At 50.0% G+C, this 27828-nt stretch overlaps 4 protein-coding genes across 9 annotated transcripts in view; 1 reads left to right on the top strand and 3 right to left on the bottom strand.

Moving 5' to 3' along the window:
• SLC20A2 (solute carrier family 20 member 2) overlaps positions 1-5783 on the bottom strand; it is a 46370-nt gene extending 40587 nt beyond the window's left edge. Inside the window, exon 1 of the mRNA XM_082050641.1 lies at positions 5692-5783. The gene's annotated coding sequence lies outside the window, so the exon portion shown is untranslated. The remainder of the gene's footprint in view (positions 1-5691) is intronic.
• SMIM19 (small integral membrane protein 19) overlaps positions 1-9114 on the bottom strand; it is a 14096-nt gene extending 4982 nt beyond the window's left edge. The window contains exons 1-3 of the mRNA XM_082050667.1: positions 8929-9114; positions 8718-8842; positions 6317-7703 (exon numbers count right to left, since the gene is read on the bottom strand). Coding sequence (XP_081906793.1) covers positions 7636-7703; positions 8718-8842; positions 8929-9065 — 330 coding nt within the window. The 5' untranslated portion in view covers positions 9066-9114 and the 3' untranslated portion in view covers positions 6317-7635. The remainder of the gene's footprint in view (positions 1-6316; positions 7704-8717; positions 8843-8928) is intronic.
• On the top strand, positions 5674-27772 carry HGSNAT (heparan-alpha-glucosaminide N-acetyltransferase). Of its 6 annotated transcripts, XM_082050645.1 has the most exons (19): positions 5674-5792; positions 8326-8447; positions 11777-11934; positions 17646-17785; positions 18169-18290; positions 19264-19333; positions 19791-19860; positions 20888-20994; positions 21465-21541; positions 21806-21836; positions 22210-22370; positions 22872-22987; positions 23681-23802; positions 24354-24480; positions 24569-24655; positions 25215-25292; positions 25413-25483; positions 25660-25772; positions 26737-27772. In XM_082050645.1, the coding sequence occupies exons 4-19, from the start codon at positions 17718-17720 to the stop codon at positions 26916-26918; spliced, it is 1602 nt and encodes a 533-aa protein (XP_081906771.1). In that variant the 5' UTR covers positions 5674-5792; positions 8326-8447; positions 11777-11934; positions 17646-17717; the 3' UTR covers positions 26919-27772. The 6 variants fall into 6 exon arrangements, with proteins under 6 accessions (XP_081906771.1, XP_081906773.1, XP_081906774.1 ...); XM_082050647.1 differs by lacking the exon at positions 8326-8447 and having other exon boundaries at positions 5735-5792; XM_082050648.1 differs by lacking the exon at positions 8326-8447 and having other exon boundaries at positions 5735-5792; positions 11777-11941.
• Positions 13211-16786, bottom strand: POMK (protein O-mannose kinase). Its single transcript, XM_082050653.1, has 2 exons — positions 16217-16786; positions 13211-15716 (listed from the first exon to the last, which is right to left on the bottom strand). Exons 1-2 carry the CDS (start codon positions 16622-16624, stop codon positions 14943-14945), a joined length of 1182 nt encoding a protein of 393 aa, XP_081906779.1. The 5' UTR covers positions 16625-16786; the 3' UTR covers positions 13211-14942.
• Positions 27773-27828: the final 56 nt, after the last annotated feature.

Raw genomic sequence — 27828 nt, 5'->3', positions numbered from 1 at the left:
GCTGCAGTGCGATTAGTCACCGCCGCTCCTGCTCACAGCGCTTGCAAGAGGCACCAAGGTAGAAAGCCACACCTTCATCTTGGTGAAAATAGTATTATAATGATGCATGCAAGCAGCAGGCAAAGAAGGGAGACTCTGAAATTAAACCTGAGATTTTGGATCCTCTCATCTCCCCAAAATAGTCCCCCTTGCAGAAATACGTGGGCTAAATTTTCTTCTCCCAGCTTCTAGAACTAAAAGTTCAGACCCCAGGCCACAAGTTCTTAATGCCAAAGTCTTTAGGAGAGAAAGAGGAGGTCAGGCTGGTATCTCATGGGAAGATGTCATCTCACAGCATCTCTAAGGGACACCACAGCCAGCGCTGCTCTACCGCAAGCCTTTTGATTACAGGCTTGGGACTGGTGAGTTACGGCAAGAGAACGCTTCTCTGCCTCAACCAGAATTACACCAGTTCATCCCCCTTGAGAAAGATCTTCAAGAAGCAACCAGTCGAGAGAAAACGCCTGTCCCGGCCTACGGTTCATTAATAAATGACCAGAATAAGCACTAACAGAACCACTTCGCCAGCTCGTTAAGTGATAGCACCACGTGCAGCTTTTTTCTCTATTTGAGTCTGTCATATACTGATCAAAAAACCCCCGGGTCTCGTAAGCGCCGTTCAACTGCCCCACCGCACACTTCTCAGGGACCGGTTTAATGGTTCCCCGGTTACTCGGGTCGGGCAGCGTGGGGTTTGCCTTCGGCATCGCAGGATTCACCGAGGCTGAAAGAGAAGACGGCAACGACAGAGGATGATTCTCCCACCAGGGATCTTGCGAGGCCTTGAGCTAAAGGCATTCACGGCTTTTGGGTCGCTACTCAAGTGGAAAAGATGCGTTATTTTCTGTTTATCATGCGCAAAAAACACCCTTTGGGTGAGGAGATCTTTTAACGGACTCAAAGGTATTTTTGGCCGCTAGAATTCTCAATCTGCTGTGCTAAAAATAGCTTTAAATAAATGTGCAATACAAGCAGTACATGCTTTACCTAGGAAAAAAAAAAAACCACTGGCCACTTGCAGATCATGTGAACTCAGTGACTGGGGTGAGCTAAGAACACCAATTGTTCCGAGCCTTATCTGACTGCAGACCTGGCTCTGTGCAGCAGCGGCAGCGCCGCAAACCACCCGCACGCCGAGCCACGGGCCATGACCAAAGCGAGAGAAAAGTTCCCATAAACAACCGTCGCTGCCGTCGGATGAGACGGTCATGAATAAAGGAGAGAAGGCTGAGGAAGCCAGCGCCTCCGCCTCCACCCTTCCCACCTTCCCTCCGCAAAGGAAAAGCAAGAATTTCCCTGCTGCCGGTCCATATTAAAGAAAATGGATGCCCTCAACTACCAATCCCTAAAGGCCACCAACCAAAGCCAGGAAAGACAATGTTCTTACTTTTTCATCAAGTAGTAAAAGGGTTCCCCTAGGTTTTGCTGGCTTTACCAGCAGTGTCACAGAAGCTGGCTCTAACGTTGCTCCCGGGAGCGGACACCACGACCCGAGCAACGGCAAAACAAGAGTATTTCAGAGATCCCGAGTGCTCTGTGCCGGGTAAAGTTCACAGCAGCTGCTGGGGTCCCAGAGAGCCAGCTGAGAGAAGCGCCAGAAATAACGCCAGCACACCGAGGCTCCTGTTGCATCTTTCCTGCTCGGGAATTTATGTTTCACACCTTACGCTGTCAGTCAAGAGCATATTCCAAGCTACGTCTGCAGGATGATCCAGAGGATATTTTGGAAAGTCACATAGCCCTCCCGCCAGCCCAATCCTTTCGAAACACTCCTATTCCATCACAAAAAAAGACAAATGTTTCTGTAATCTTGTGCAAACTCCGGTCTGTCCCAGGAGCGAGCTATAGATGCCTTCTACCCACCACGGCTGTCTAAAACCAGCTCCAGCAAGTCCTGACAGAAACTGAAGGGCACTGCTCCTTCACAGGCTCAGGACCCAAGTTCTGCTCCAGATGAACAAATGTAAGGTATTTGCTCTTTGCTATTTAAGCAAATCCCTAATTTGAGCAGCCCCTTTTTAGGATTTTAAAACCATTTTGCTGTTGGATTAGAATTAAGCCCAGTTCTCCTAAGACATCTCATTGCCAGGCCTCTGCAAGGGGACAATCACTTTTCAAAGCAGAGCCCGGCTATAACTGGGAAAGAGGACATACGGCTATTTTATAAAAATGAGTGTTTTTTTCTTTTTCTGGAGTTTTGCCACAAATTGCCTTCGAGGGCTTGGTTCAGAAATTCCAAATTCAGTTTATTGTTTTTCTCATCGAGAACTAACTCCTTTTAGCAATTCTGTTAATCTTGGAGTCCGGAGTTATTTTTATTAAAGTAACGCCCAGAGTTGAGATATTCCATAAAAAGACCAGGAATTATTTTGATTAAAGTAACACCCAAAGCTTGGACATTCCTTGCACAAGTCAGGCAAAGCACCTTCATTCTTAAAAAGGCTCTTAGCCTCTTCCTTGTAAACACAGATTTCATGGAGACAACCAAGCACTGAGCTGGAAAAAAAGGTTATTAAGGCAGGATTTTTCCTGCCTAAAAAAAATTCTGAGTCTTTTGCTCTTAGCACAACAGGGTTTTGGGGTTTTTTTTTTTTCCTTCTCCCTTCTCATCTTCTGTTAGGGAAGAAGTAGCACCCATTTCCATGCCCTGATGTCAGATTTCTCATTAGATTTCTGCGCTGGCTTTGGCGTGTTCTGCCAGCATCCCTGTCATACTCAGTATCTGTCCCTTGGCCAGGAGGGAGTCGCGCTGACCCAGGCGAGACCAATTTCTGATGGTGCTTGCGAGATCAGAATAAATTTGTCCCTTTAGCCCTTAGCTCCTATGCCACCACGGAAATGGGGCTGCAAAATAAAAGATCTTACCTCCTCTCTCGGGGGCCTGGGGCACCGAAACCTTCGGCTCCTCAGCGGCAGCCGTGTCTCCAGGACAAGACCAAGTGCTGCCTTTTTGCTCAAGAGACTACCAGTTAATAAACTCGGTTACATCACCCAGGTTCCTGACGGTGACTAAAACAGGGTTTACGTGTTTGGAGGGGAGAGGGACTTGCGACTGAGGAGCGCTCTTTGTCAGCAAGCCTCCTCCAAATGCTGCTGCTCTTTAGGCACAACACGCCAAAGACATCACGGAGTTAATGACAGGTTTCCCAGCAAGGTGCTTCTTCCCTGTTGAGGAAGGCATGTAGTGGCAATTTTCAGTCTCTTTAATGTAGCAATTAGGGCCGTGGCAAAATCTTTTCAGTTCCTCTGGAGGAAAGATTACGTTGCCACACACTCACCTTTCTCTCTGCAGCGTGTATAATTTCAGCTTGCTCAATAGCAGCGGCACTCCTGAATTCAGGAAGACTTTAAAAGGAGTGATTATGCTCACGGAAGTAAGCTAACGTGAATAAACTGCCCAGGCAACAGGGAGACATTCCAGAGGCCTGCGCTGTCACCAGGCTTTTGGCCAACGCTGCTTAATCGTGTATGCAAAACACAAATTACAGAAGGATTCATCACAGGTTAGAATATTCTCAATGAATAATTTCGCAGCGCGTTGAAGAGGCTTCCCTGCAAACCTTCCTGGGGTGGAGGCACTGGGATCTTCTCCCCATTTTCGGAGCTTCGACAGGTGTCAGCGGTACAAGCAGCAGAGCGAAGGCTCCCTCAGTGGATCGGGATGCTTTGGGAGGGAAGTCTGAGAGGAGGTTTAGCACCACCCGAGCACCGCGCTGCTGAAATTCATAACTCTTACAGCCATGAGGCACCACGGCAGCTGCTACAAACTATGTTCTCATCTGGCCTTGGCCGCCACGTGCCAGTTCATACTATCCAGGCACATAACACTGGACCGAAACTCAAAATGCTCATGGCACAGGGCAAGATATTTTCACTGTGAGGCCCACGGAGTTTACAACATCTTCAACTTTACACACAGTCACGCTCAGAGCTCAAAAATATTTAAGACCCTCCTTAGCCTTGTCATGGAATGTATAAAGCTCTCTCTGAAAAGCTTCGGTCTTCTGTGCAGCACTGAATGTAAAACCTGGCCAGCCACATTTTTACTTGAGAGGAGAGAGATGACTTTCCCACCATCTAACAGAAGATTATAATTTTCACATAAGATTACAGAGTCACAGTTGTAACTCCACCAGAAGGCTACATTTACAAAGATCTGACTGTTCAGCAACTCCCACAGACACAACAGAGCGGTCGGATTCCCAAACACATCTGAGCTATAATTGAGAGCAACTTGTTAATGCTTTTTTGCAGTATCTTATGGGTGCAAAGCCTGAACTGATTTGAAAGCCTTCCCTCTCATGCTTCAAGTGATCAGACACCACTAAAGCTACATATCATAACAGCTATTTAAACAGTATTGGGTAAGCGAGGAAGCTTTGCCTCTGTACAGCATTCTCAAAAATAAACGTGGCTGAAGATAACTTCAGCACAATTTTTTTAAAGGTCACAAGCCTTCCCCATGCAAGACATGTGCTAATCCAGTATGAACTTTCTGTGCATGCCTACGCGCCTGACTACTGCAAATGTACACACACACAAAAACACCCCAAACTATTGTCTCTATGTGTTTGCTTTTAGGCACCCTTCTTTCACTACCAAGTAAAGAAAGCGCTTTTTTCCTACATGCAATATTGTGAACTTACAGGTAAAAGTCACTGCAGAAATTTAAGGTCAAACACCAAAAGCTGACTGCACCTTCCATCCCAAAGCATACTGGTACCGTAAAACTGAAATATAAAACCCAAAAAAAACAGGGTACAGTTTTGCTGGAAGAGAACTCCAATAGCTGCAAGGAAGCCAGGAAAACACCCCCTGGCTGCCCCTCGCTCACGGCTCGAGCTCCGCTCTGCTACCACCGTAACAGCTGCACCAGGTGCGCAACCTGGAAAAGCTTTTGTCTTTCTTGCTTCTCCTTAAAAATGTTTTGTCTTGACAAGTTTGTGAAGATAATTGTGCCACTACCTCAGGTCCACAAATCCAAGCAGAACTCAAGTGGCTAGCGGTTTCTAAGCGCTTCGCTGTGCTTCCAGCTCAGCCGACAGGGAAATTGTACAATTATGAGCTACAGACAGAAAGACGGCTGAGTTTAGTAAACCCGAAAGAAAGGGTTCATAGGATCATAGAAGTGTTTGTGTTGGAGGGACGTTCCCAGCTCCCCAGTGCCCCCCCTGCCATGACAGGGACATCGTCACCAGCTCAGGGTGCTCAGAGCCCGTCCAGCCTGGCCTGGGATGTCTCCAGGGATGGTTCATCCACCACCTCTCTGGGTACCTGGGCCAGGCTCTCACCGCCCTCAGGGCAACAATCGCTTCCCCCGTCCGCGCGGGCTCTGACAGCCGCTCCACTGACAGGCGGGCGCCGCGCGGCACGGGACACGCCACGAGGAGGGACCGGCCGCCCGCTCCCGGGCAGCGCTGAGCCCGCGGCCGGGCACCGGGACGCGGAGGGACGAGCCCTCCCGCGGGGCGTGAGGAGGAACGGAGCCCACCCGCGCTCAGGCCGCGCCGGCCCCGCCATGCCCCCCGCGCCGCGCTCCCTCCGCCCGCCCGCGCTTTCTCCTCAGGCGGCCCCTTCCCGCCTCAGCGCCCCCCGCGCGGGGCGGGCGGGCGGGCGGGCGGAGCCGCGCGCCCCCGCCGCGGCCACACTCACCGCGCAGCGGGCGCCCTCCGAGCGGCGGGGACGGCGAGGACGGCGCGGACGGCGCGGACAGCGGCGGCAGCAGCCGGCACGGCCCGGAGGCGGAAGCGCCGGTAGGAAGTGAGGTCGGAGCGGAGGGGTGGGCGCCGCTTCCGGGCCGGTGAGCGGCCCGGGATGGAGGGGGCGCGGGCGGGGGTCGCTGTGCGCCAGCGGCGGGACCGATCAGCGACGGGAGGGGCTGCGCTTTAGGAAGGAAACGGCGCCGGGGCTTCCCGTGGCCCTTCCTCCCCATCCTCCCGCTCCCCGTCGCTTCTCGGGCGCGGGTCTCCCTCCCTCCCGCCGCCCCCGGGGCTGCGCTGCCGTGTCCCCCCGGGCGCGGGTGGGGAAGCTGCGAAAGGGCCCGAACGCGTCCTCCTGAGGGACGGAGCCGCCCGCAGCCTCACGCCCCGTGCCCAGGTCACTGCCTGCCCCTACAGACGCTGAAGTACAGACAACTTCGAACAATGAACAAGTGTGATGGGAGCGGCTGGGGGACCTGGGGGTTCGGCCTGGAGAGCAGGAGCTGAGGGGACACGGTCTGATCTCTGAACTGCCTGAAAGGAGCCTGGAGCATGGAGGGGGTTCATGTCCCAAGTACCAGTGACAGGACAAGAGCAAATGGCCTCAAGTTGTGCCAGGGGAGATTTAGACTGGATGTTCGGAAAAAAATCTTCCCCAAAGGGCTGTGGGGCATGGGAACAGGCTGCCCAGGGCAGTGCTGGAGTCACCATCCCGGGAGGGGTTTAAAAGGCGTTTAGATGAGGTTCTCAGGGACCCGGGTTAGTGACAGAGTGGGGTTGTGGTTGGACTCGATGATCCTGAGGGTCTCTTCCAACCGAAACAATTCCATGATTCTATGAGATGGGGTGAATAAGGCAGGTTTCCTCACATCCCAGTGAACTGCTGTGCTGTCTGCTAGTGCTCCAAGGTTAATGTATTTTAGCACAGAACTGCAAAAAAAAAACCCACCTCTTTCTGGGCACACGCTCCAGCACTCTGCTCTTAGTGTTCTGTTCCCCGCTCAGCCTGCTCAAGTCACATAACATCAGGAATTACAGTGTGATACGTCTTCAAGTAGTTTTCACGATTAGATGCTTTTATTCAGAAGTCACTTCTGCAGCGTTCTTTAAATTCTTTTATTTCGTGGTTTATCTTGGAAGAAATACATAAGTGGGGCGGGATGTCTGTTCTGGACAAGCTGTGCTCTTTCTGTTTACGCACATGCTTACAGACAATCTCATTCTTTAGACCAATTAGGCTAAATTAAGCTAACCGCCTTTGCTATTAGCATCATAGTATTTCCTTTAAGTGTTTTCTAGACATGCAGTTGACCGTGTACGTCTTGGTTTTCAAAGCTTCTCCAGGAAAGGCTGACAGTGTTGTATACACCACCTCTGCATAAACGCGGAGATGAGAAGCTTTGTGCGCCGCCGCCAGCGACACTCCGGGTTCTCAAAGCTGCTCCCCTTGGCTCGGCAGCGAGGCCGCAGCACCCGCGTTCACCTTTACCAAATGCACTTGGCAAGTTCGACAATCCACGATTAAGGAACAAACCAGTTTTGATAGTTACTGCCTTGCTTTTTCTACCATAACCAGAGAAGGTAGAAGCTGATTCCCAAGGTGCTGTCAGCGAGAAATAACTTAAAACATCGGTTAAGCCCGCACTTCTCTGCCCTCAGAGGTTGCTCTGAGCAGGTCTCTCCTGCGTTGGCACTTCCATGCTGAACGTTTTTGTAGGCATTCAGTTTCCTTCACAGGCTCAAGGAAAAGGTACCGAGAACAAAGTTGTCAGGCAAATCGCCCTCCTTTCCCCCTTGCCTTCGGCTCCGTATCAGTGCCGAGGCACGGACAATGTCCCTGCGCTGACCCTCAGCAGCAGCGCTGGATCCATCTCCTGAGCTCCTACACGCGTGGGCGTCACTCCACCGAGAGCTGGACACTTTCTGTCTGTTTTGGGGGCTGCTGCTGCTGTTCATACTTCCTCGCTGAAAAAAAGAAACGCCCATCAACACCATTTATTGTATACATGTATATGTATGCTTGTATGCACATCTATACATATACACATGTATAAATATGGCAATAATCAAGAGATAGACTTAAGATCAGAGAATGTAATTTCACCGCTTAGCCACACAAGGGAAGCTTCAGTCACCGCGTGGAACTGGGCCCGCAGCACGTGGTTGCGGCAGGGCTGAGCAGCAGGCTCAGAGCAAAAGGTCAGCAAATTAATGGCGGAGAACTATGATTCTGTCCGGGTCCTTTCATTAAAAAAATAAAAATTAAAGACTGTAGCTTCAGAAGTACTATTACAGATGGCCTGAACGACTCATTAGTCACACGGCTGATCTCCACATCACTCATCTCCTCCACAATATACAAGCCACACACTAACATCTACACTGACTTCAAAACTAATCTGGCTGGCAAGGAAAAAGGGACGTCAAAGAGTTTGTGTGCGGTGGAACAAACAGCACCAACGAACGCCAGCAGGCATTCCTCTGTTGGAAGCATGTCCTGGTTCATTCCTACAGTGGCCCAGCTGAAGAATCTTTACATTTAAAAGTTTTAACTCACGAAAGCATTTCTTGCCCTTGTCCCCTGTAGGCATGCGCACGTGGCTGGGGTGAAGCGGGTGCAGGTGTTTCTCTGAAGCGGATCTGAAACCGCGGAGCCATGGGGCTCTTTCCTACCTTCAACATTATGATGGGAGCGGCAACACTTGTCAGGTACAGTATGATTCCCATTGATTTTCAATTTATGAAGCTGAATTACTCATGGTTCCACAGTCCCCTCAACTTTTTACAAACGCATCCACGTTTCGGCTGTTCCCAGCTCTTCTTAGCTTCACCACGCGACTCGTTTTGACAGCCAGCAGAGCTCCCTCCGCTCCCTCGCGCCTCGATCCCATGATCCGCTCTCACAACCGCCCCGGTGTCCCCAGCGCACGGGGACAAACCCGAGGCCGCCCGGCGGGATCCCCGTTCCCCGCCACTCACCGATGGAGTACATCTCCAGCTGCTGCCGCAGCCGGATCTTCTTCACGCTGTCATAGAAGTTGGGCTCGGGCGGCGTCTCGGCGGCCGGGGGCAGCGTGAAGATGCGCATGATCCTCCTCTTGTTCCTGCGGGGGGACAGGAGGTGACAGGCCCGGCCCGCCCGGAGGCCTCTGCCCGCCCCCCCCCGCCCCGGCCCCCCGCTTCCCCTCACCGCCGCGCGTAGACGAGGAGGGCGAGGCTGGCCAGCACCACCAGCAGGTACACGTTGGTGGCCTCGTTCCACGCTTCGTGCACCGAGTAGTCGATGGCGCCGCTGTCGCCGCCCGCCCCGCCCGCAGCCGCCGCCATGGGGAGGTAGCGCGACCGGCGCGCCGGGGCGGCCGGAAGTGGCGTCACGGCCGGAGGCGCCGCGCACCGGCCTCCCCGCCGCCATCTTGGGGCGGCCCTGAGTTGGGGCAGCGCGGGCTGTGGCTTCACCTCTCGTCCTCCGCACGCCTTTGTTTCCCCTAGAGCTGCTAGTCCCTCAGGGACAGGAGAGAAATGGGTATCAGCTTCTCTCGCAGCATGTTTAACAGTGTTTTGCTGTCACGGTGCCGGTGGGAGAACGTGCAGGCAGTTTGAGGGCCGGCCAAGGTGAGAGTTCAGTGGACTTTGTGGTGACAGCAGGACTTGACGTTCCAGCTAAATAGCCTTGGGCAGGTTATACAGAAGTATGTTTTTTTTAATGAGTGCAAGGAGTGATAGCCCAGGTCAGTGAGAATGATACCTTGGGTTGGAAAACTGCCCCCATATGTATGAGGTGTGAGTGTTGGGCCTGGACTGCAAATGAGTGGGTCGGAACGCCGCCCACAAGATACAGAATCCCAGAATGTCAGGGGTTGGAGGGCCCTGGAAAGCTCATCCAGTGCAATCCCCCCATGGAGCAGGAACACCCAGCTGAGGTTACACAAGAAGGTGTCCAGGCGGGCTGGAATGTCTGCACAGAAGGAGACTCCACAACCCCCCTGGGCAGCCTGGGCCAGGCTCTGCCACCCTCACCAGGAAGAAGTTTCTTCTCAAATTTAAGTGGAACCTCCTGTGTTCCAGTTTGAACCCATTGCCCCTTGTCCTGTCACTGGTTGTCACCGAGAAGAGCCTGACTCCATCCTCCTGACACTCCCCCTTTCCATATTGATCCCCAGGAATGAGTCCCCCCTCAGTCTCCTCTTGTCCAGCTCCAGAGCCCCAGCTCCCTCAGCCTTTCCTCACACGGGAGATGCTCCACTCCCTCCAGCATCTTGGTGGCTGCGCTGGACCCTCTCCAGCAGTTCCCTGTCCTGCTGGAACTGAGGGGCCACAGCTGGACACAATATTCCAGGTGTGGTCTCCCTAGGGCAGAGCAGAGGGGCAGGAGAACCTCTCTGACCTACGCATAGGAATGTGTCTGAAAACAGTCACAACATGAGTGTGGTGTGTTTGAGATAACATTTTTTTGAAAAACACCCTGTCTAACCTCTTGGTCCAGCCCTGTATCTGTAAACCTATAAATTGAGAACTGTTAATAAGGGCTCAGCCTGGCTCTGCTCTTGCTGCTAACAAGAACTCTGTGCCTGTGCGTCTCTGTCTGCATCTGTATGAGTTGTTCCTCATCACCACAAACTTGGAGTCAAGAGGCCTTTGCCCGCCCTGGCTGGTGTTCGTGCTGCCGTGGCAGAGCTGCATGGGATGGAGCTCAGCAGCGAAGCAGTGTTTAGAGAAAAAGGGGCTCGAGGTGGTCAAGTGCTTTCACTTTTCACATAGGAACTAAATTTGACAGTTGTTAAAATAGAACTTTCTGAAAAATCTTGATGCCTCTTTTTTTTTGGTGCCAAAATGGGAGTTGCTGGATATTGAGGTGGTGGAGAAGCAGCGCTTACTCCTGTGCTCCGTATGCCCCTGATGCCAAAAGGCACAATTGTAGGATTCTGCTTTGGCAGAAAAGGTGGAGCAGAGCAAGGGTTTCAGTTTAGAAACTTGAAAACTCATCTGAGCTACTTAATGAGACGCAGATTAACTACCCGAGTCACGCACATTTTCGTACTGCCTGGTGTGGCATGTTTAAGCTACATTACAGGTGGGGTGTGCTGTCCTTTCTCCGCTCCCCCTGCTGCTTTCTATCCCCCTCTGGCCCTGGTGCCTCCTTTTACTGGATCTTCCTTCAGACACTGCACCCATTACAGCGTAGACTTTATGAATATGGTTCATCTCCATCTACTGTGTGCACATTCGGGGTTTGTTCTCATGTTGTGGTTATCTGTCTTGACCCTTTGTAGGACAACAAGGGGAAAACCCAAATATTTTAAGGGTGTGATTGATCTAACGTATGTGAAATATTCTGAGTGAGTCCTCCTGCTCTGACCCTGTCCTGAGCAGGGGGGGCTCCGGACACCTCGCTTGCGTTGCACCTATTTTGCAAATGTCCAGCCAGCCTGGGGGAACTCCATCCTTTGGGGACCCTCTTTCTCAATGCAAAATGTGCCAAGTCACACTGTTTCTAAGCTATAGAATAGCTTCATTTTAAGATGCCGTGGATCAGGGCATATAAGAATAGGAGATGAGTGAAAACAACAATGTAAAAATAATTAAAAAAAAAAAAAGCTAAGGCACTGTTATCATGAGAAAAGTTTCTTGCCCCACACGGTGTGGGAAAGGAGAACAGCAATTAGACATAATTCTAGGTTATTAAATTGGGATGGCACCCATGCACAGAACTGTGGAAACCACTAAGAGAAAAAAAAAAAAGAATTACCGCTTACGCAACACGACACAGTTAATTAAGCATGGTTTCCCAGGGATAGGAAACAGTTTCTCCTGAAGCTGAGGCTCTTTGTTTGCCTTTTTAGTATGTCGAACTTTTCTGCTAACAGGCCTGACAAGAAAGCTTTACAAGTCTCTGGAAGAAAAGTGGAAAGAATAAACATAAGTAACTTGGGTTTCACTGCTACGTCTGGACCTCAGCTAAGATCAGGCTCCCTTGTAGCGGGTATAGAGAAGCTGTGTTTAAGCTGGACCTAAAAGTGCTTTTTGTATTAACCCTGCAGCTCAGCTCTGGCCAACCCGGGCAGGGGCTGGAACGCCCCAGGACGCGGCTGCCCGTCCGAAGGAACGCACGGACTGCATCCCCGCAGCGCGACTCCAGGCCTCGGGGCTTTCTCCGCAGCCTTCAGCACACAGGGACGGACTCTGCCTCGCGCAGCAGGTGCCCGGTTTGTTTGATTTAATTAAATGTTCAATTTAAGGAGCAGATAATCCACCCACCCACAACCTTGGAGACAGGCAGAGGGAGATTTTCTTCCCCCATGTGCCCCTCTGAGGTTAGCAAATGTTAAGCAGTGGGTTGGAACAGGTTTATGTTGAGAAGCACAACGTCTAGGGCTGTGGTGAATGTGACAGCCTTGCCAGCCTGAGACAAAGTGGTGATCTCCCACTCGCTGGCCGTTAGCAATGGGAGCTCTGGGTGTGTAGCCTTCTGCCTGCCTTTGGGAGGAATCTGCTTCAAATACCAAAGTTGGGCGACTCTTAAGCGTGGATTAGCTTGTCCTGGTACACTGTCCTTTATAGCTTGGGCTTACTTTCTGGGCTCCTGAAACACCTTCAGAAATGGGAACGGAAGCTGCTAGTGAGATTGCTCAGAGGTGTGACCTGTCTGTGTAGATGATGGAGTGAATTTATTTGTAGCTTGGATGAGGTGGGATGGGACAAGCAACACTTGCAGATGCTGTAAACGTGTGAGGAGGATGCCAGTTTTTTCTATTTTCTTATACTAAAGCAGCATGCAGGGAAAGGACTGTCCCTGTGTGCTCTGCCTGTGGGGCCTCTGACCTCCAGGATCCTGGCCTGGGACCAAAGCATGTAGGCAGCAAACAAATCATATACATTAATAAAAATATGCAGCATTGGCATAAACTATTTTGGCAAAACGCAGCTCATGGAGACCCAAGCTTAGTGGCTAGTTCTCCAACGTTGCACAGTAGCAAGTAAGCCTGGGGAGTTTCAGCAATGTATCAGACACAACCCCTCACAGGGACCCACTGTTGAGCAGAAAAACACGTAGCTGCGTGATTTTAATTAAGAAAAACAACCAAACCAACTTTTTCAAAAGTGAGAATTTTGTTCATTCCACAAAGAAATCTAGCACGTACTTGATAAAAGCACCCACTTTGGTTCCATAGATTTATCAAGAGAATTGCTGAAAAGGGCTTTCCAGTGCTACAAGGAAAGAATCAACTTCCCCAAAGTCCTTGGCATCCACCAACTACTATAAGTTTGACTGAAAAAGCTGCCGAATATTTAAGTTTTGAAAATCCATTTGCTTCATATCCAAAATGTGAATGCTGGAATCTAACAGTATGCTCGCTCTTTTCAAAATTATGGCCAAAGAATCTCTGTGTATCTCTCTATATAAATAGATATTTTTTCATGGATTTTGAATTCCCCAGAGCTAAACAGAATCAGAAATTGCTGAGACACAAATATCACTGTAATGCAAATATATTCACCATTTAATCCTGATAAATACTGGAGTACAAACTTCAGAGCACAGACCGACAATTATTTGAAATCATGTGGTCATCTCAAGTATACAGTATTTCAATTAAAATAAAACCACAAAATCCTTTTTCTTTTAAAAAAGTACTATCTAGCATATAATTTATTTGGATGAACCCTGCAAATATGTGCATTATATCATGCTAGAAGAACTTCAGAACCACTTCTTTCTCGTTCCCAGGGTCTCTTGACTGTTGGTAAGACATTGCAGTCATAATGATAGAATCGGTTTACAGTTGCAAATTCTGCCAAATATCTCACAAATTATACTTGGCGAACAGCAGGGCCGCTTTTTCACAAAGATAATGATCTGATGTTTTGTTTAAGTGGCACCAAAGGAAAATATTGGTTTAGAGCCTGTGATAGAATTTCAAAAAGTTGGTGTGGTATTCTCAACTTCTGATAGGCTTAACCACTACAGCTCTATTCACTGCAGAGTAACGTGGACTTTAAAAGTATCCCTCAAAAAAAAAGAAATTGGTAAAAACTGGAATGGCCAGCAAAGAGAACTGGAAAGAGGAGAGCCAACTGCACGTGGAGCTGTCCTGCCCCACGTTCCCCTCTCCATCAGGCCTTCCCTCTTCCCCTCGAGCAAAGGAGCTGGAAATGTGGGCAGGATGGGATTCACCCCGTCTTGGGATTGCAGAAGGGATTAGTGGGGAAGAACAGCAAGATGGAGAGGGTGCAAATGCCTCTGGTCTTACTGAAAGACTGGAAGGAGGTGACACTGAAACCTGGTTGAGGTTGCACCAGGCTGAGATGAAAAAGGACGGTAAAGTACACAAATAGCATGAACAAGTTGAAGGGGAGGCGGCCCCTTCAAGTGGCACGTGTGGCTCTTCTGACAGCCCTTAAATCTGTCTGTCCTGTTACTACAGACTAGCTAATGCAAACACAATGAGATTTTTCAGGGGTTTGTAAAAGTTTGCTAGCAAAATCCTGGCTCGGAGGCTGTTCCTGGCTATGTTTGGGCATGAGGAACTGCGATGGCTAGTAACTACAGCTAAACTGACCTTCCTGGTGCCATCTAGTGTTCCCTCAGAGACAGAAACAATATCCCAAAAAAGAAACTGAAGCTCCATAATGCTGTGTGGAGAACAAATGTCACTTATTCCTGCTGAAATACAAGGCTGGACACCACTCAAGCTGAAGGAGGCAGAACAGGGAAGAGCCATGGGGAGGACCCAGTACTCAGGGGGAATGGTTAGGGAAACACCTTTTTTAAAAAAATTGGAACTATTTCATCCAGGAACAGAGCGAAACATCTCCATGGCAAGACAGTTTTTCAGAACCAGAGTTTATCCAAGTTTATTTTTCACTCTTGTGACATTAATCTGGTCGTTGCAATGTGCCATGGTACATGACAGAGCACGGATCCAAGCAGAAGTGAATGAGACAAAGAAACTCATCAGCTCTTTTCCTTAATTTAATTTCTCTCCCTCTTCTTCCAGTGATAGATGGAATCACAGAATGGTTAGGGAATGCCACTGGAAAGCTTGCACAGTTCCAGCATTAGCTTTGTATGTTTGGTTTTTTTAAATCAAAAGGTACAAGTTCCATTGATCTTGTCTTCTCAGTTTCAAGGACAGAGATTTTGCCCTTCAGGCAAGGTAAATAAATAGGAAGGACATTGACTTCAGTGTGTTGTCTCCTGATTCCCTATAGCATTTCCCTAGTCCCAGGCAGGGCCGCCTCCCGACTCAGCAGAGCTAGAACTTTCCGGTAGGCGTCCAAGACCTCTTGGGCAGAAGGCCTTTCAGATGGGTCCTTCTTCTTACACGCTGCGTGGACGTCAAACAAGTGCAGTCGCACAATGTCACTCCCTTCAACGTGGCCCAAGAAAAAATTGGAGACATCGGGGATTTTCCAGATGTCTGTTTTCTCATCGTAGGGGGGCATGAGGTCGTCCTCAAACGGGACCTCTTCTCCGTAGGGCCAACGCTGCTCAGGAGCCACAAACTCACCCCGCAGCTCCCGATGACCGCACTTCACCAGCCTGCCGGCACTTCTGTTCACAAGAGGCAAAGCATCCAAATCATTCACCAAGACGTGGAAGTCACTTGTTAAGAGATACTGAGAGAGGACCTTGTCTAGGTCATTGGAGTCGCACATCACCAGGGTGCCCAGGGGGCTGTTGTGCAGGTACCGAATGATGCTGACGTAGTCTATAGCGAGCATCAACCTGCGGTGCCACGTGTTCACGGCCTTGTACTTGGGCATGTGGAGAGTCTCATTAAGGCCCCTCAGGGAGCCCAGCGGATGGTACTCGGTGAGGATTGTGAACTGCTCCTCGCAGAAGCCAAGCAGCCGGACAACGTGCTGGCTTTGGAGCGCTTTCAGCATCTTCAGTCCGTGAAGAAAGTCCTCCTTCAGTTCCGGGTTGGTGAGCTGCGAAATGACCACTTTCTTCTCCTTCCACTCGGAAAGGAAGACCTGAGGAGACACAAGAGACACCTAAGGCAGTGAGGGACAAGAGAGCCTTCTTCCACCTGCTGCTTCCAGCACCAAGTGACTTTCTTAGTCACACGTGCAAGCTACAGCCATCCAGAGTGAGGCCTTGAGGTAGGGCCGTGTACCTGTCACTGCAAACCCTTCCCGACGTGATTACATCACTATTTTCTGAGTTTTCTTTGGAATGGGCAATGCGGGTGAATTAACTGTTTTCACACCACCCAACCGGCCCGTCTCACTCTGCCACAATTGTACCGCGCTCCACAAGCGCTCCACCGATCTCTGTCATTTAGCCTGTGTAGCTGGATGTTGTTCGGTGTCGGGGAGGTGGCCCAGGGCTCCCGTCACCATTCTCATCAATAGCCATGGTATCTACAGTGATTACCTGCTGTGAGGATAATTATAACAACAGTATGGGCAGTAACTAGCCAGCAAACGGTGAAAGCTCTTTTATCCACAGGAGAAAGGAAAACCAAACTCACCTTTTTCACAGCGCCTTCACCCACACGTTTGAGTTTCCTGACCTCCCTGTTCATGGCTTCGCAGGAGAGCCACGGGGAGCAGTTCTTCATCGCTCCCAGTCTGAAGTGCCCGAAGGGGCAGCGGCCGGGCTCGGTTTCGGCGCGTCCCGCAGAGCGAGGGTGGCCGAGGTACAGGTAGAGCAGGGCGTTGAGCAGCAGCACGGCCGCCAGCAGCAACGCCAGCGACGCCGCCGGCACCTCCCTGGGAGGAAACTCCCTCCGCACCAAATGCGGTTTCTTTTCCATGGCTCCCGCGCTCTCCATCAGAGCCGAGTGAGTGGTGATGAGCGGGAGCCTCTTCGAAGCGCGGGGACGAGCGTCGGGGGGGATTTTTCGTGGCAGCCCGTGCAGCCGCAGCCCCGAGCCCATGGCGAAGGCCACATGGCCGGCTGGAGATGTTACAGACGGTTTCCCCGCTCGACGCTCACGTCGCTGCTTTCCCGCCCGGGGCCCGCGCTGCCGCCCGCCCCGCCCGGGGCCGCTTGTCCCCGCGGGCGGAAGGACCGACCGCGCTCCGCGGCCGCGCGGGGCGGCGGTGGCGGCCCCGGCCCCGCCCCGGGGCGGAGCGGCGACATGGCGGCGGTGGCGGCGGCGGTGGCGGCCGCGCTGGGTGCGCTGCTGCTGGCGCCCGGGCTGCCGCAGCCGCACCGGGAGCGCCCTCCGCAGGGGCGCGGGCAGGAGGAGCAGCCGGGGCCGGGGCCGGTGCGGCGATCCCCGGTCCGCATGGACCAGGCCCTGCTGCTCGTCCACAACGAGCTGCCCGGGCCGGGCCTCTGGCTGGCCGCCCGCTCCGGCGCCTGCCACCAGGTGAGCGGAGCGACCGCCCGGGGCTCTCTGTCCGCTTGGGACAGCCGGGGTGCCGGGCTTTGCTGGCGTTTCCCCGTGGCTTCGTTCGGGTGCTTCAGTTGTATGTTCATGCAGCTCCTGCTCCAGCACCTGCACATCTTCCCGCGAGTTTATTTGCAAAGCCCTTTTCACTCCTCTTTGCCACTAAGGGAACTGGGGCTGTTCAGCCTGGAGAACAGGAGCTGAGGAGAGACCTTCTCCCTGCCTGCAGCTGCCTGAAAGGAGGTTGGAGCATGGAGTGGGTTCATCTCCCAAGTAGCAAGTGATAGAAGAAATGGCCTCAAGTTGTGCCAGGGAAGTTTCAGATTGGATATCAGGAAAAAATTCTTCACGGAAGGGGTTGTCGGGCATTGGAACAGGCTGCCCAGGGCAGTGATGGAGTCACCGTCCCTGGAGGCGTTTAAAAGGCATTTAAACGAGGTTCGTAGGGACATGATTTAGTGCTAGAATTAGGTTATGGTTGGACTCAATGATCTTGAGGGTATCTCCCAACTGAAATGATTCTACGATTCTAATGAACTCCCTTCGCCCTGTTCTTCCACAGTGCTTGTACCAGTTCCTGGCGTTCGTCCCACCGAGCAATGGGAGCGAGAGGAAGCCAGGCACGGCCACAGTGATGCTGGACACCCAGCACCCGCTCACCCTGCTGCTCAACGGCTCCGTGGCTGATGGAGAGCTCTGCAAGTACGTGGCCCAGCCCCAGGGAACACCTGGATCGCCTCCTCTTAGATAGATATTTTTTTTCTGCCTGCTTATCACATCCTTTTCCCTGCCATTCAGACCTAGAGTTCAGTCTTGCCCCTGCTGCTGTAACTGTGGTGCACACTGTAGTTGTGCTGAAAGGATCTAGGCACAAGCAGGGGACGAAATGGTGTGTGTACAAGCATTTGTGTTGGGTAGCGGGGGGCAATGCGTGGCAAAGGCAGCTCCTGGCAGCACACTGTTCGGCCAGGTTTTCAGCTTGCTTTTCCTGCAAGCATCCAGGCTTACAGCCCCCCAAATGCTGCTGTGGTACCTCCACATAGAGGTGGTGGCTCAGCAAGTTTAATTTCCTTTATCCTTTCCAGGATTCAGTATCATTTTGGAGAGTTTGGCAATTATTCCCTTGTGGTAAAGACCCTAAATACAAGCACGAAAAGTGTTTCTTGTGACCTAGTCATCAATGAAGGCCCTATCAACAGCTACCTCCGTATGTAACGCTCTGTTTTCCCCTTTCATTTTACGACTTGCATGTCTCCCAATTCCTAAAATGCCTGTGTAGCCACTGGCGCTGTGCTGAACATGTGTCATGGGCTTACTTCTCTCTCAGCATCTTATCTCCTTGTGTTTTATACACCTTGAGGCACTGACCAGGCCTCTTTGTGTGAGATACTTTATGACCACAATTTTTTGCAGCAGGGGTTAACCCAGAAAAATTGGTGTGTGTGTGTCCGGAGGGAGATATTTCTGTAGTTCCTGTTTCCCTGCATTTTTATATACGTACACAGAATCTTCTCTCTGTCCTGCTTCTCTCACAAAATGGGAAACGATTCATACAGCGTTTAGATTTTTCTTTGTTTTTCCACTTTTTTGTTTATCTCTTTTCCAGGGCTGTTTCCAACTTTGGTCTGTGTCTCTTCCATTCTTTTCCTTTATAATACAGGGTGTTTCAAAAAGATGGACCCAAAGCACCTTGTTTCAAATTGGTTCCATCTTTTTGGAACACCCTGTAGTTTATTCTTCAGTCCTTCCGGTTTTCCTGCTGTAAAGAAAAATCCTCCGTGCTTGCAAACTTGGTGTATTACCCCCTCCCGTGTCCTCTTCATGTTGAGGCTGTTTCTAAATCTCTAGTTTCTTCTTCACAATGCACGGCACGTCGTCTCTTTGTCGCTGCTGCCTTGTGATGCAGTGCAGTTTTAATTTGCCTTTTCTGTGCTGAGTTGTGCACTCACTGCACTCTGAAACAAGCCTCCCTCTGGGTTGGGTTGGGTTGGCTTGGTTCGGGGGCTGGTATTTTTTTGTCTCTGAGACTCGGCTGGGGATACGTATCGCACGGAGAAGGTGGTGAGGTGAATGGTGGGGTGGGTTGGTTGTCAAGTCCGTGTCGCACTTGGCCAAACCCAGGCTGATGAATGGTTCTGTTAGATCACTCACAGAGTTGTGTTTTTCTCCCTTTCACGTAGCTATTCTCTTTGCTTTCCTGGTTTACATGGGGATCCTTGCCATCCTTATTGTCGGGCGCCTTTTCATGAAGTAAGTGAACAATAATAGCTCCTCGCCTGTGAACTGGGGCCGCCAGTTTAAAAACACGTGTCATTGTGGGCTGGTGCTTCAGGGTCCCACTGGAGCCCAGCTTGTAGATCCGATCCTGTTATCAGGTTGCCACATACAAATTAAGCTGTGGTAGCTGTCCATATGATGATAAATCCAGAGTGATATGTGTACTGGATGACGTGAGTCATCCCTGACTGTGAACAACCCAAGAATGAAGCTCACAAACCAGAGCTCGTGGCAATGTAATTATGTAGCTGGACTTAATTGGGGTCTCAGGTACTGACTGAATCTCAGTATTACATATATGAGCTGGGAAAATGGAAATAGGGACTGTCCCAACTTTTGATTTATACTGCTAAATAGTTGATATTCAGATGAAATTGGCTATAAAGTACTTTTGTTTTGCTTTGTGTTTTAAACTGTTACTACTTTTCAGAATCGATCCAGTCAGAAACTGGGTTTACAAGAAACTGAACCCCAGAGAAACTGATCGTCTCATTAATTCTGTGAGTGACCACAGTATCTTGAATTTGTATTCTGTAGCATCTCTGAGGAGCACACACTATCTGTGCATGTGGGGACTCGTTTATTGTTAGTCACCTTCCCCTTATGCATGTTCCCCTCGGAAAATCCTGTATTTGTGTCAGACAGGCAATTTTACGTCAACGGAGAGCACTAGACTGGGTTTCCATTCAAGCTTAGTGGATTCCCAGCAGATCTCTTTTGAGTCTCAACCATACAGCTTTGTGCCCTCTTTAGTTCCCTTTAACAAATGTGTCGGTGAAAATACTGTCCCCTTCTGACACAGACAATGCAAGGGAAGAGATTCCAGCTGTCACGTCTGCTTGCAGCACAGGAGGAAGTTTAGTGAGATCTGTGCTTCAGTCACGATTTCTTTGGCAGCCCTGGAGCTGCTATTTCTGTGTGGTACTAGAATATAGGTAGATCATTGCAATCTGGGCTTCACATCTAGGAGGTCCAAACCTGTCTGGAATTGAAACACTTGGGAGCAAAGCTCTGCAGCAATTCTTAAAGTTGTTCATCTCCGTAGCTATGTCACAGGGATGTCTGCTGCTTTATGGAAAGAAACCTCTCCTGCTTTTGACAGGATTCATTTTCTGCTGGTTTAGCTCTCTAAACAGTCTCCCTGTGGTGTCAGATAAGTGCCAGGGGAGGGGATGGATCCTGTTGGACAGTCGGCAGCGGGATCTGCTGAGCTCTGTTGTAGAGCAGCACTCCCAGTGACGGCCAGTCTGTGGCTGATGTGAACTGGACCCAGTTCTGAGCCTCAAACACAGGCTCTTTTCACTGCGCTGCTGTTTCCACCCTGGTCAAAGGTGGAGTGTGGAGCATCTGCAAATATTATTGCAACACGGTGGAGCCATGAAGTGGGGTAGAAAGTGCCAGTGGGGAAGCAAAAGGATGAGGAAGATGGGGAGAACAAAGACAAACACAGATGGTGCTGACCCGTGTTCTCAAGGTAGCTGACGGAGCTGCTGACCTGCCCTTGCTGTGTCTGCTTTGTTCCCTAAGGAGCCTGGGTCCCCGGGCGCAGCGGACCCCGTTAGCGGCGATCCTGCCCCACAGCTGTGGAGCTCGGCCCCTCGGCAGCGCCTGCGTTCCCTGGACACCTTCCGAGGGTGAGCAGAACACCTTCCCAACAGCAACGCTTCCAAGGGGAAGGAGATTTTTGCCAACAATGGGTTGTAAGTGTATGGAAATACACATTAATAGCAGATGGAGAGTTCAAGGGGGTCTCTTTTACATGGGAGATAATAAAGGGTTTAATTCTTGGATTTTTGGAAACACTTTGCAGTTGATCTAGTTAGAGGAGACATTAAAGTTGTGGCAGAGGGTGGGAAAGAACAACGTATGTTCAGTACAAAAACACTATGTGAAGCATGTTACTTTGGTTCACCACCACCCATGATCTTTGAAACGCTGCTTCCTGGTTGGCAGAGCCGTGTACATAATCTTGCTTTAAAAATAAGATAAATTTGATCTCACGGTTAGAAATGTTTCAATGAGGGTAAACATCAACCGTGTGTTCATACATATGTGTTTCATCCATATGTGATACTTTGTGTGTGTTTTTCTGTTGTCTTTTCAGGCTCTCTCTCATAATTATGGTGTTCGTTAACTACGGAGGAGGAAAATACTGGTTCTTCAAACATGAGAGTTGGAATGGTAAAGTACAATTGAGACAGTTAATCTGGGTTTCAACTGCAGCAATATCGAGGTCTGGGCAGCGTCGCAGCTGCTGCAATGAGCTGTGCCGGACGCTGTGCCCGTTTGCCCCAGCTGGGTGTCCGGTCCTTTGGGTTACTGGGCAAAGGAGTCAATAGTCCTGCTCATCAGCGACAGGATCGTTTCAGGTCACAATCGCTCAACAATATCATTGAAATTGAGGGAAGGTTCGAGGTAAATAATGTGTTCCTTATTTCTTTGTAGGATTAACGGTGGCAGATCTGGTTTTTCCATGGTAAGTCTTCCTGAAGAATAGTTCTCGTGTCAAGTGATTGTTAATGAGAAATCATCTGAAGATGCTCGTTTAATTTTGGGGAATGGAATTTTTTGCTGGTTTACGTATTGCTGCAAGAAGACCAAAATACAGTTACTTCCCTGAACTTCATTGCCTCAACTGATGAGCGAAGGAGTTGGGAAAGCTCTATGCAGGCTCAGTTGTTTGGGAATTCCTAGTGAAATAAAATTCGTAGGAGAAATAAAATTGTCCCGTTTCACACGCATTTCTGCTGGGCCCATGCAGGCTCCTCAGTTCACGTTGGTGTTTTCTGTCACACACACATGTGACGAGACATCTGTCAGCTCCATTTCCCATCTGCTCTGTTCTCCAGGTTCGTGTTCATCATGGGGACGTCGATATCGCTGTCACTGAGCTCCATGCTGAGGCAGGGAAGTTCCAAGTGGAAGGTGCTCGGGAAAATCCTCTGGAGGAGTTTTCTGCTCATCCTGTTGGGAATCATAGTTGTGAATCCCAATTACTGTCTTGGCCCCCGTGAGTGGAAATTACTCTCTTGTTATCCTGCAGCTGTTGTTCCTGCCTCCTCGGCTGGGCCGATGGGAAATCAGGGTGTCAGCCTCGCTGTGCTGACGGGTTGCACGAGGGGCAGTTTGGTGCTGTTCAGTTCTGCACCGTTGAATTTCCTATCGATACGTCGGGTTTTACCGTCAGAAGTGGCCGATCAGCTCACACAGGCTGGTTTGCTCCTCCGTTGTGTTTTAAAAAATGCTGAAGTAAAGCGGGGCTGGTAAAAGGCATCCGTCCCGTAGGAGGCTGGCACAATCCTCTCTGTTTGACCCCTGTGCCGACCACTGTTTGTCACTGTAGTGGTGACTTTCCCAGGGTTATGATTTGCAGAGAGGGGGGTGGCAGAGCGGAGATCTCCCTTGTGCCCGCACGTGCCGTGCATCTCGGCTTTCCCTGGCCAGGGTCAGCTTTCATTTTCACAAAAGAGCTCATGTCTGCTCCTTTTCCACATTGCCGCGTGTTTTCCAGTGTCCTGGGATAACCTGCGCATTCCTGGCGTGCTCCAGAGGCTGGGATTCACCTACCTGGTGGTTGCTGCTCTCGAACTCCTGTTTACAAGAGCTGGGGCTGAGAGTGGGACCTTGGTGAGTTACGTTGAGAGCTGATAAATTATAGTGGGGTAGAGTTTGGGAGCTTTTGCTCTTCTTTGGGCACAAAAAATGCATGAGAAAAAGAGTGGAAAACATATCATCTTACTTGATGTGTAGTGCAGCGTGACCTGGTGAAAATTTCAGAGAACACGCATCTTTCAGCGTCCCGCTCTGCGTTTTATCACATCTAGCTTTGCTGTGTTTGAGGGTTTCACCCATGCATTTCAATGGTGTTGGCGGCATTCCCAGGCACTTGTGGTGACTTTCCACCGCCGAGGGGCCTGAGGGGCAGGCATCTCTGTGCCGAGTCCCGTGGCCTGGCTCTTGTCCGGTTAATTTTGGCAGTGTTTTTTCACAGCGGGGGAAAGTAATACTGCTTTTTGGCCTTTCTGGAGTCTTGTTTTCCCAAAAGGCTTTTGTTCTACTCGTGAATCAAAATGCCTTTTGACATTTTCCAAGCTCAGAAACATTGTGGGCTTTTGTTGTGGTTTGTTCCCTGCCCCCACACCCCCCCACAAGTAACTAAGTGGAATTGTTTGCGAAGATGAAGTTATTAGACCCCAGTTTTGCAATGACAACAGCTGCCTCTTGTATCTGGGGAACTGCCTGCCAGCCAGTACAGGACGTGCCCAAGGGCATTTTGTTTGACTTGCCAGCTAATCCCCCAACTCCTTCCGTGTCCCGCAGGAGACGCCGTGTCCTGCTCTGCAGGATATTCTCCCGTACTGGCCGCAGTGGATTTTCATTCTGATGTTAGAAATGCTTTGGCTCTGCCTGACCTTTTTGTTACCAGTGCCAGGTTGTCCCAGGTAAGGCTGTGCACGCAAGATGACTTTCTAGGGGGCATCAGGTTGTTTTGCTTCTACCGAGTAGAAAATACGTTTTGTTAGCCCTAGGAAAAGAACAAAGAGGAGGGCTTTTAGGCCAGTGGGGTCAAGGGAAACATTTATAGTGTGAAAAAACTTTCTTTACTTTGGTACTCAAGTACTTGGTGCTGTAAAGGGGACCTCATTGTTCCTTTCTATGTAAACAGGAGGCTTAAAATCTCTCTGGGGTCTGTGTACAGTGATATATGATCATCACAATGTCACCCTGTCTCTTTGCCCCCTTTAAAGGCTGAGCAGCAGCAGAGCAGGTGGAACCGAAGCGTTGCTTTAGGCTTCTGATACCACCTGTCATGACATTGTGATGAGCAGGGCTGGGTGGCCGCCATCCTGCTGTCACGGAGGACCTGCGTTTCGCTCTGCGCCTCTGGCCAGGGAAAAAGTGGAGGAGTTAGTGTGCTGGGCTAATAAATCAGCTGTTATTCGGCTGGAGCAGAGCAATTCTTTGTGCCGTAACCTGTGTGTTTCTGTCCCAGGGGCTATCTCGGTCCTGGAGGCATTGGAGACTTCGGAAACTATGCCAACTGCACTGGAGGAGCGGCTGGTTACATCGATCATTTGCTTCTTGGGGATAAACATATCTATCAGCATCCCTCTTCAAATGTACGTAGCCTCGGGTTTGCAGGGCGAAGCTGCAGGCCAGGACTGAATAGAGCTCAGGCCGGGCTGCAACAACTGTTTTCTCTCTAAGGTGATTTACCAAACGACGATGCCATATGATCCCGAAGGGATCCTGGGGACCATAAATACCATTTTGATGGCATTTCTGGGATTGCAGGTACCTCTTTTCTTTTTGCCTGTGGGCTGTAATGGGAAAACTTGAAGGGATCTTGGGAGCGGGGATGCAACTTGGTTTCTTTCTTTAAGGCTGAGACTGGTTCTAACAAAGCCTTTTGCAGGGAGTGCTTGCAGGCCGGCGTGGCCTGAGGTGCGTGGAAAGGAGCGTGTGCTGGAGCAGGACAGGGTGCGGTGTGGTGCCGTGGAGCAGCTGGTGGGGCTGGCTGGGAGTCCACGTGCTGTTGTTCGTTCCTGCAGCCCTTGCTGAGGGAGATGTAGTTAACACAACGGAGCTGCTAGTCCTCTTCCTCACTATTAACGTAGTGGGGAAGGGAGGAAAGATGCAGCTTTACTGCTAGTGGGTTGCATTTACATATTTTCCCCATCTGTGCCCATTCCTTGCAAAGAATGCCCATTCTGAGCCTTCCAGCCACTGAGCTGATCTAAACCCTGTTGCTGTCTCCATCTTAGCACAAGTAGCTGGTGGTGAATATATTTGGCTCTCAAAATGCAGCTACTTGTATGGGCACTAATTATTTTTTTGTATTTTTTTATGTTAGGCAGGAAAAATTATCTTGTTCTACAAAGACCAGCACAAACGAATTATGAGTCGGTTCTTCATATGGACCATAGTAATGGTAAGTCAGACAGTTGTGTAGCTCTTTAATAGACACGTATTTCTATGCAATGCAAACTTACTATTCCCGAAATGTGTTGCATTGGTTATATATGTAAACTTTAGCAACTTTCTGTTTCAGGGAATCATTTCTGCTATCTTGACAAAATGTTCTAAAGAAGAAGGGTTTATTCCCATAAACAAGAACTTATGGTAAGCAAAGAGGTACAACTTTTAGTAATGATTTTGTTCAAGTACTGTTTTACCTTGGAGAATGTTTTACCTTTCTTATCTTGAGATCTGTGTTGGTCTGCATTGTATTGTGAGATCTGTATTGTGTCTGCATCACATAGTTCTCTAAATAATCTTTCTTTTGAAAATGTGCATAGGTCAGTATCATATGTGACAACCACGAGCTGCTTCGCCTTCGTGCTCTTATTGCTGATCTATTACCTTGTGGATGTCAAGAGGCTGTGGTCGGGTGCTCCATTTTTCTACCCAGGTCAGTAAGATCTCGTCAGGAAATATATTCCTTCCAATTCTTGCTGAACTGATACCTTTTATGTATTCTGCACTTCCCTTGTGTTTAAAGGAGTTGGGGTTTAGAATGAGGTTACCTGAGGGATGCCAGAACGATTAACGTGAGCTCAATCTGCGCATAGAACTGGGATGTTCTAGACCAGATATTTAGGAGAGAGGGACAGTCGGTCTTTAAGTCAGTGCTGGAAGCTGCTATTGCCAAATGACCGTTCCAAGTTTGGTGCTGAGTTAAGGTTCCCGGGAAGAGCTGCCTTAGCACCAAGCAAAATACCGCAGCTGCTGCACAATTGGTTTGGAAAGGACTCGCTGGGACTGGGGTAACCCGGTGGGAAACTCGGAGGCCTGTCAGCAGAGTCCTCCCGCTTCCCAGGATGTGGGAGACGAAATCCCCCGGGCAGCCGCGTAGGTTCTGTCTCTGTAGAGCAGCCCGGCTCCCAAAGCATCCTGCTGTGGTTTTAGCCACAGACATCTGAGTCCGGAATGTGAACCCACAGCAGAGGGAGCAGCGTTGGTGCCGGGATGGAGAGGGGCAGGGTGACAGCAGGGATCGGATCTCCCACCAGAAATCCCAGAGCTTTGAAGGGCAGTCAGCGTTTGTTTACGAAGGCAAGAGATCTGACCAAACTGGCTGGCACTCAGCCACCCCGAGACAATAACTCTGATTATTCTCCTGTCAGTGAAACTGCACAATACCCATTTCATTATACTTCAATTCAGCATATAGGTTGTCTGTATTGCTCTTCAATAAATGCCTGAGGGGAAGAGAACCCTTAGGCTGTATTTGAAAACACACGTGTAGCATCTTTGAGCCAAGTGACATTAGTTCTTGTCTCGATGTCCCTCTGGTACGCCTGGCGTGCCTCTGCCTGCCGACTGACCACGCTCGGCCCGCTCCTCCGCATGGTCTGACCTGTGCTTACTTTCAGGAATGAACTCAATCCTGGTCTACATTGGACACGAAGTCTTTGAAAACTATTTCCCTTTTAAGTGGAAGATGCAAGACACTCAATCCCACGCGGAGCACCTGACTCAAAACCTCACCGCGACAACTCTGTGGGTCGTGATATCCTATTTACTTTACAGGAAAAAGATATTCTGGAAAATCTGATCGAGGTGGTCAAGGTGTAGTGGGCCTGGATGAGGCAAGCGCACAAGGTGGATTAGCCTGAAATATTGCCACTCCTGCTAGGCCCGATTACTGAAAAGGGATCCTAGTTCAAGTTTACAGTGCCATGGAAGTTGTCATCAAGACTTCTGTGTGACTTAAGGGACAGTACTTTCTTATTTAGCAAAAACTTAACTGTCTGCTGCAGTTGGTCTCTTTCTGTTTTCTGCCTTTTGTAAATATTTTACTGAACTATGTATTTCAAGAGCTGGGCAGTCAAAGGCAGCCTGACGGTGCTCAGGAAAGGAACTGCAAGGATCTGGGGTTCGTGTGAACCCCTGGCACCTGCAGCACGCCTGCGCCCCTTGGCACTCACCCTCTTTTTAACTGGGGAGCACTGGGAGCGGCCTTGGCCCTGTACTTGGGTGACTGGGACCACGGTGACTCACTGGTCGTTCTTGTCTTCTTGCTGTTTGGGCTTGGATCAAAGCCTGGGCTCAGGATCCCGCCGAAGCCTACTGCCAAGGATCTCTGCTGGCGGCTTAAAGAGCTGCCACGTGCCATGGGTGGCCTTTGTTACGTCCTTCTGGTGCAGAGAGGTCTGAGAATGCAGAGAGGCACCTTATAGGAGATTTTATATCATCACCGGGATGTTACCAAAGCTCGATCGAAGCATTGCTCTTTCTGAAAGGATTTATGTAAGGGCCCTGAAGCTAAAAAACAGCAATACAGGTAGAATTCAGCCAAAAAGGAAGAGGTATCAGACCAATTCAATGTAAGAAAATAGCTTTTGGAAACTCAGGAAATTCACTCATGCTGTGATTTCCAAACGAGTGCTAATAAATAGTGTTGCAATACCCTGCTGTGCTCTCTGTGTATGAATAGAGCTGGAAGGAATGAAGATGCATGCCTT

This window comes from Streptopelia decaocto, assembly GCF_964273445.1.
Source record: "Streptopelia decaocto genome assembly, chromosome: 4".
NCBI classification, from domain to species: Eukaryota; Metazoa; Chordata; class Aves; order Columbiformes; family Columbidae; genus Streptopelia; species Streptopelia decaocto.
Note: the sequence above shows the minus strand (reverse complement) of the source record. Positions and strands in the feature narration are given on the sequence as shown.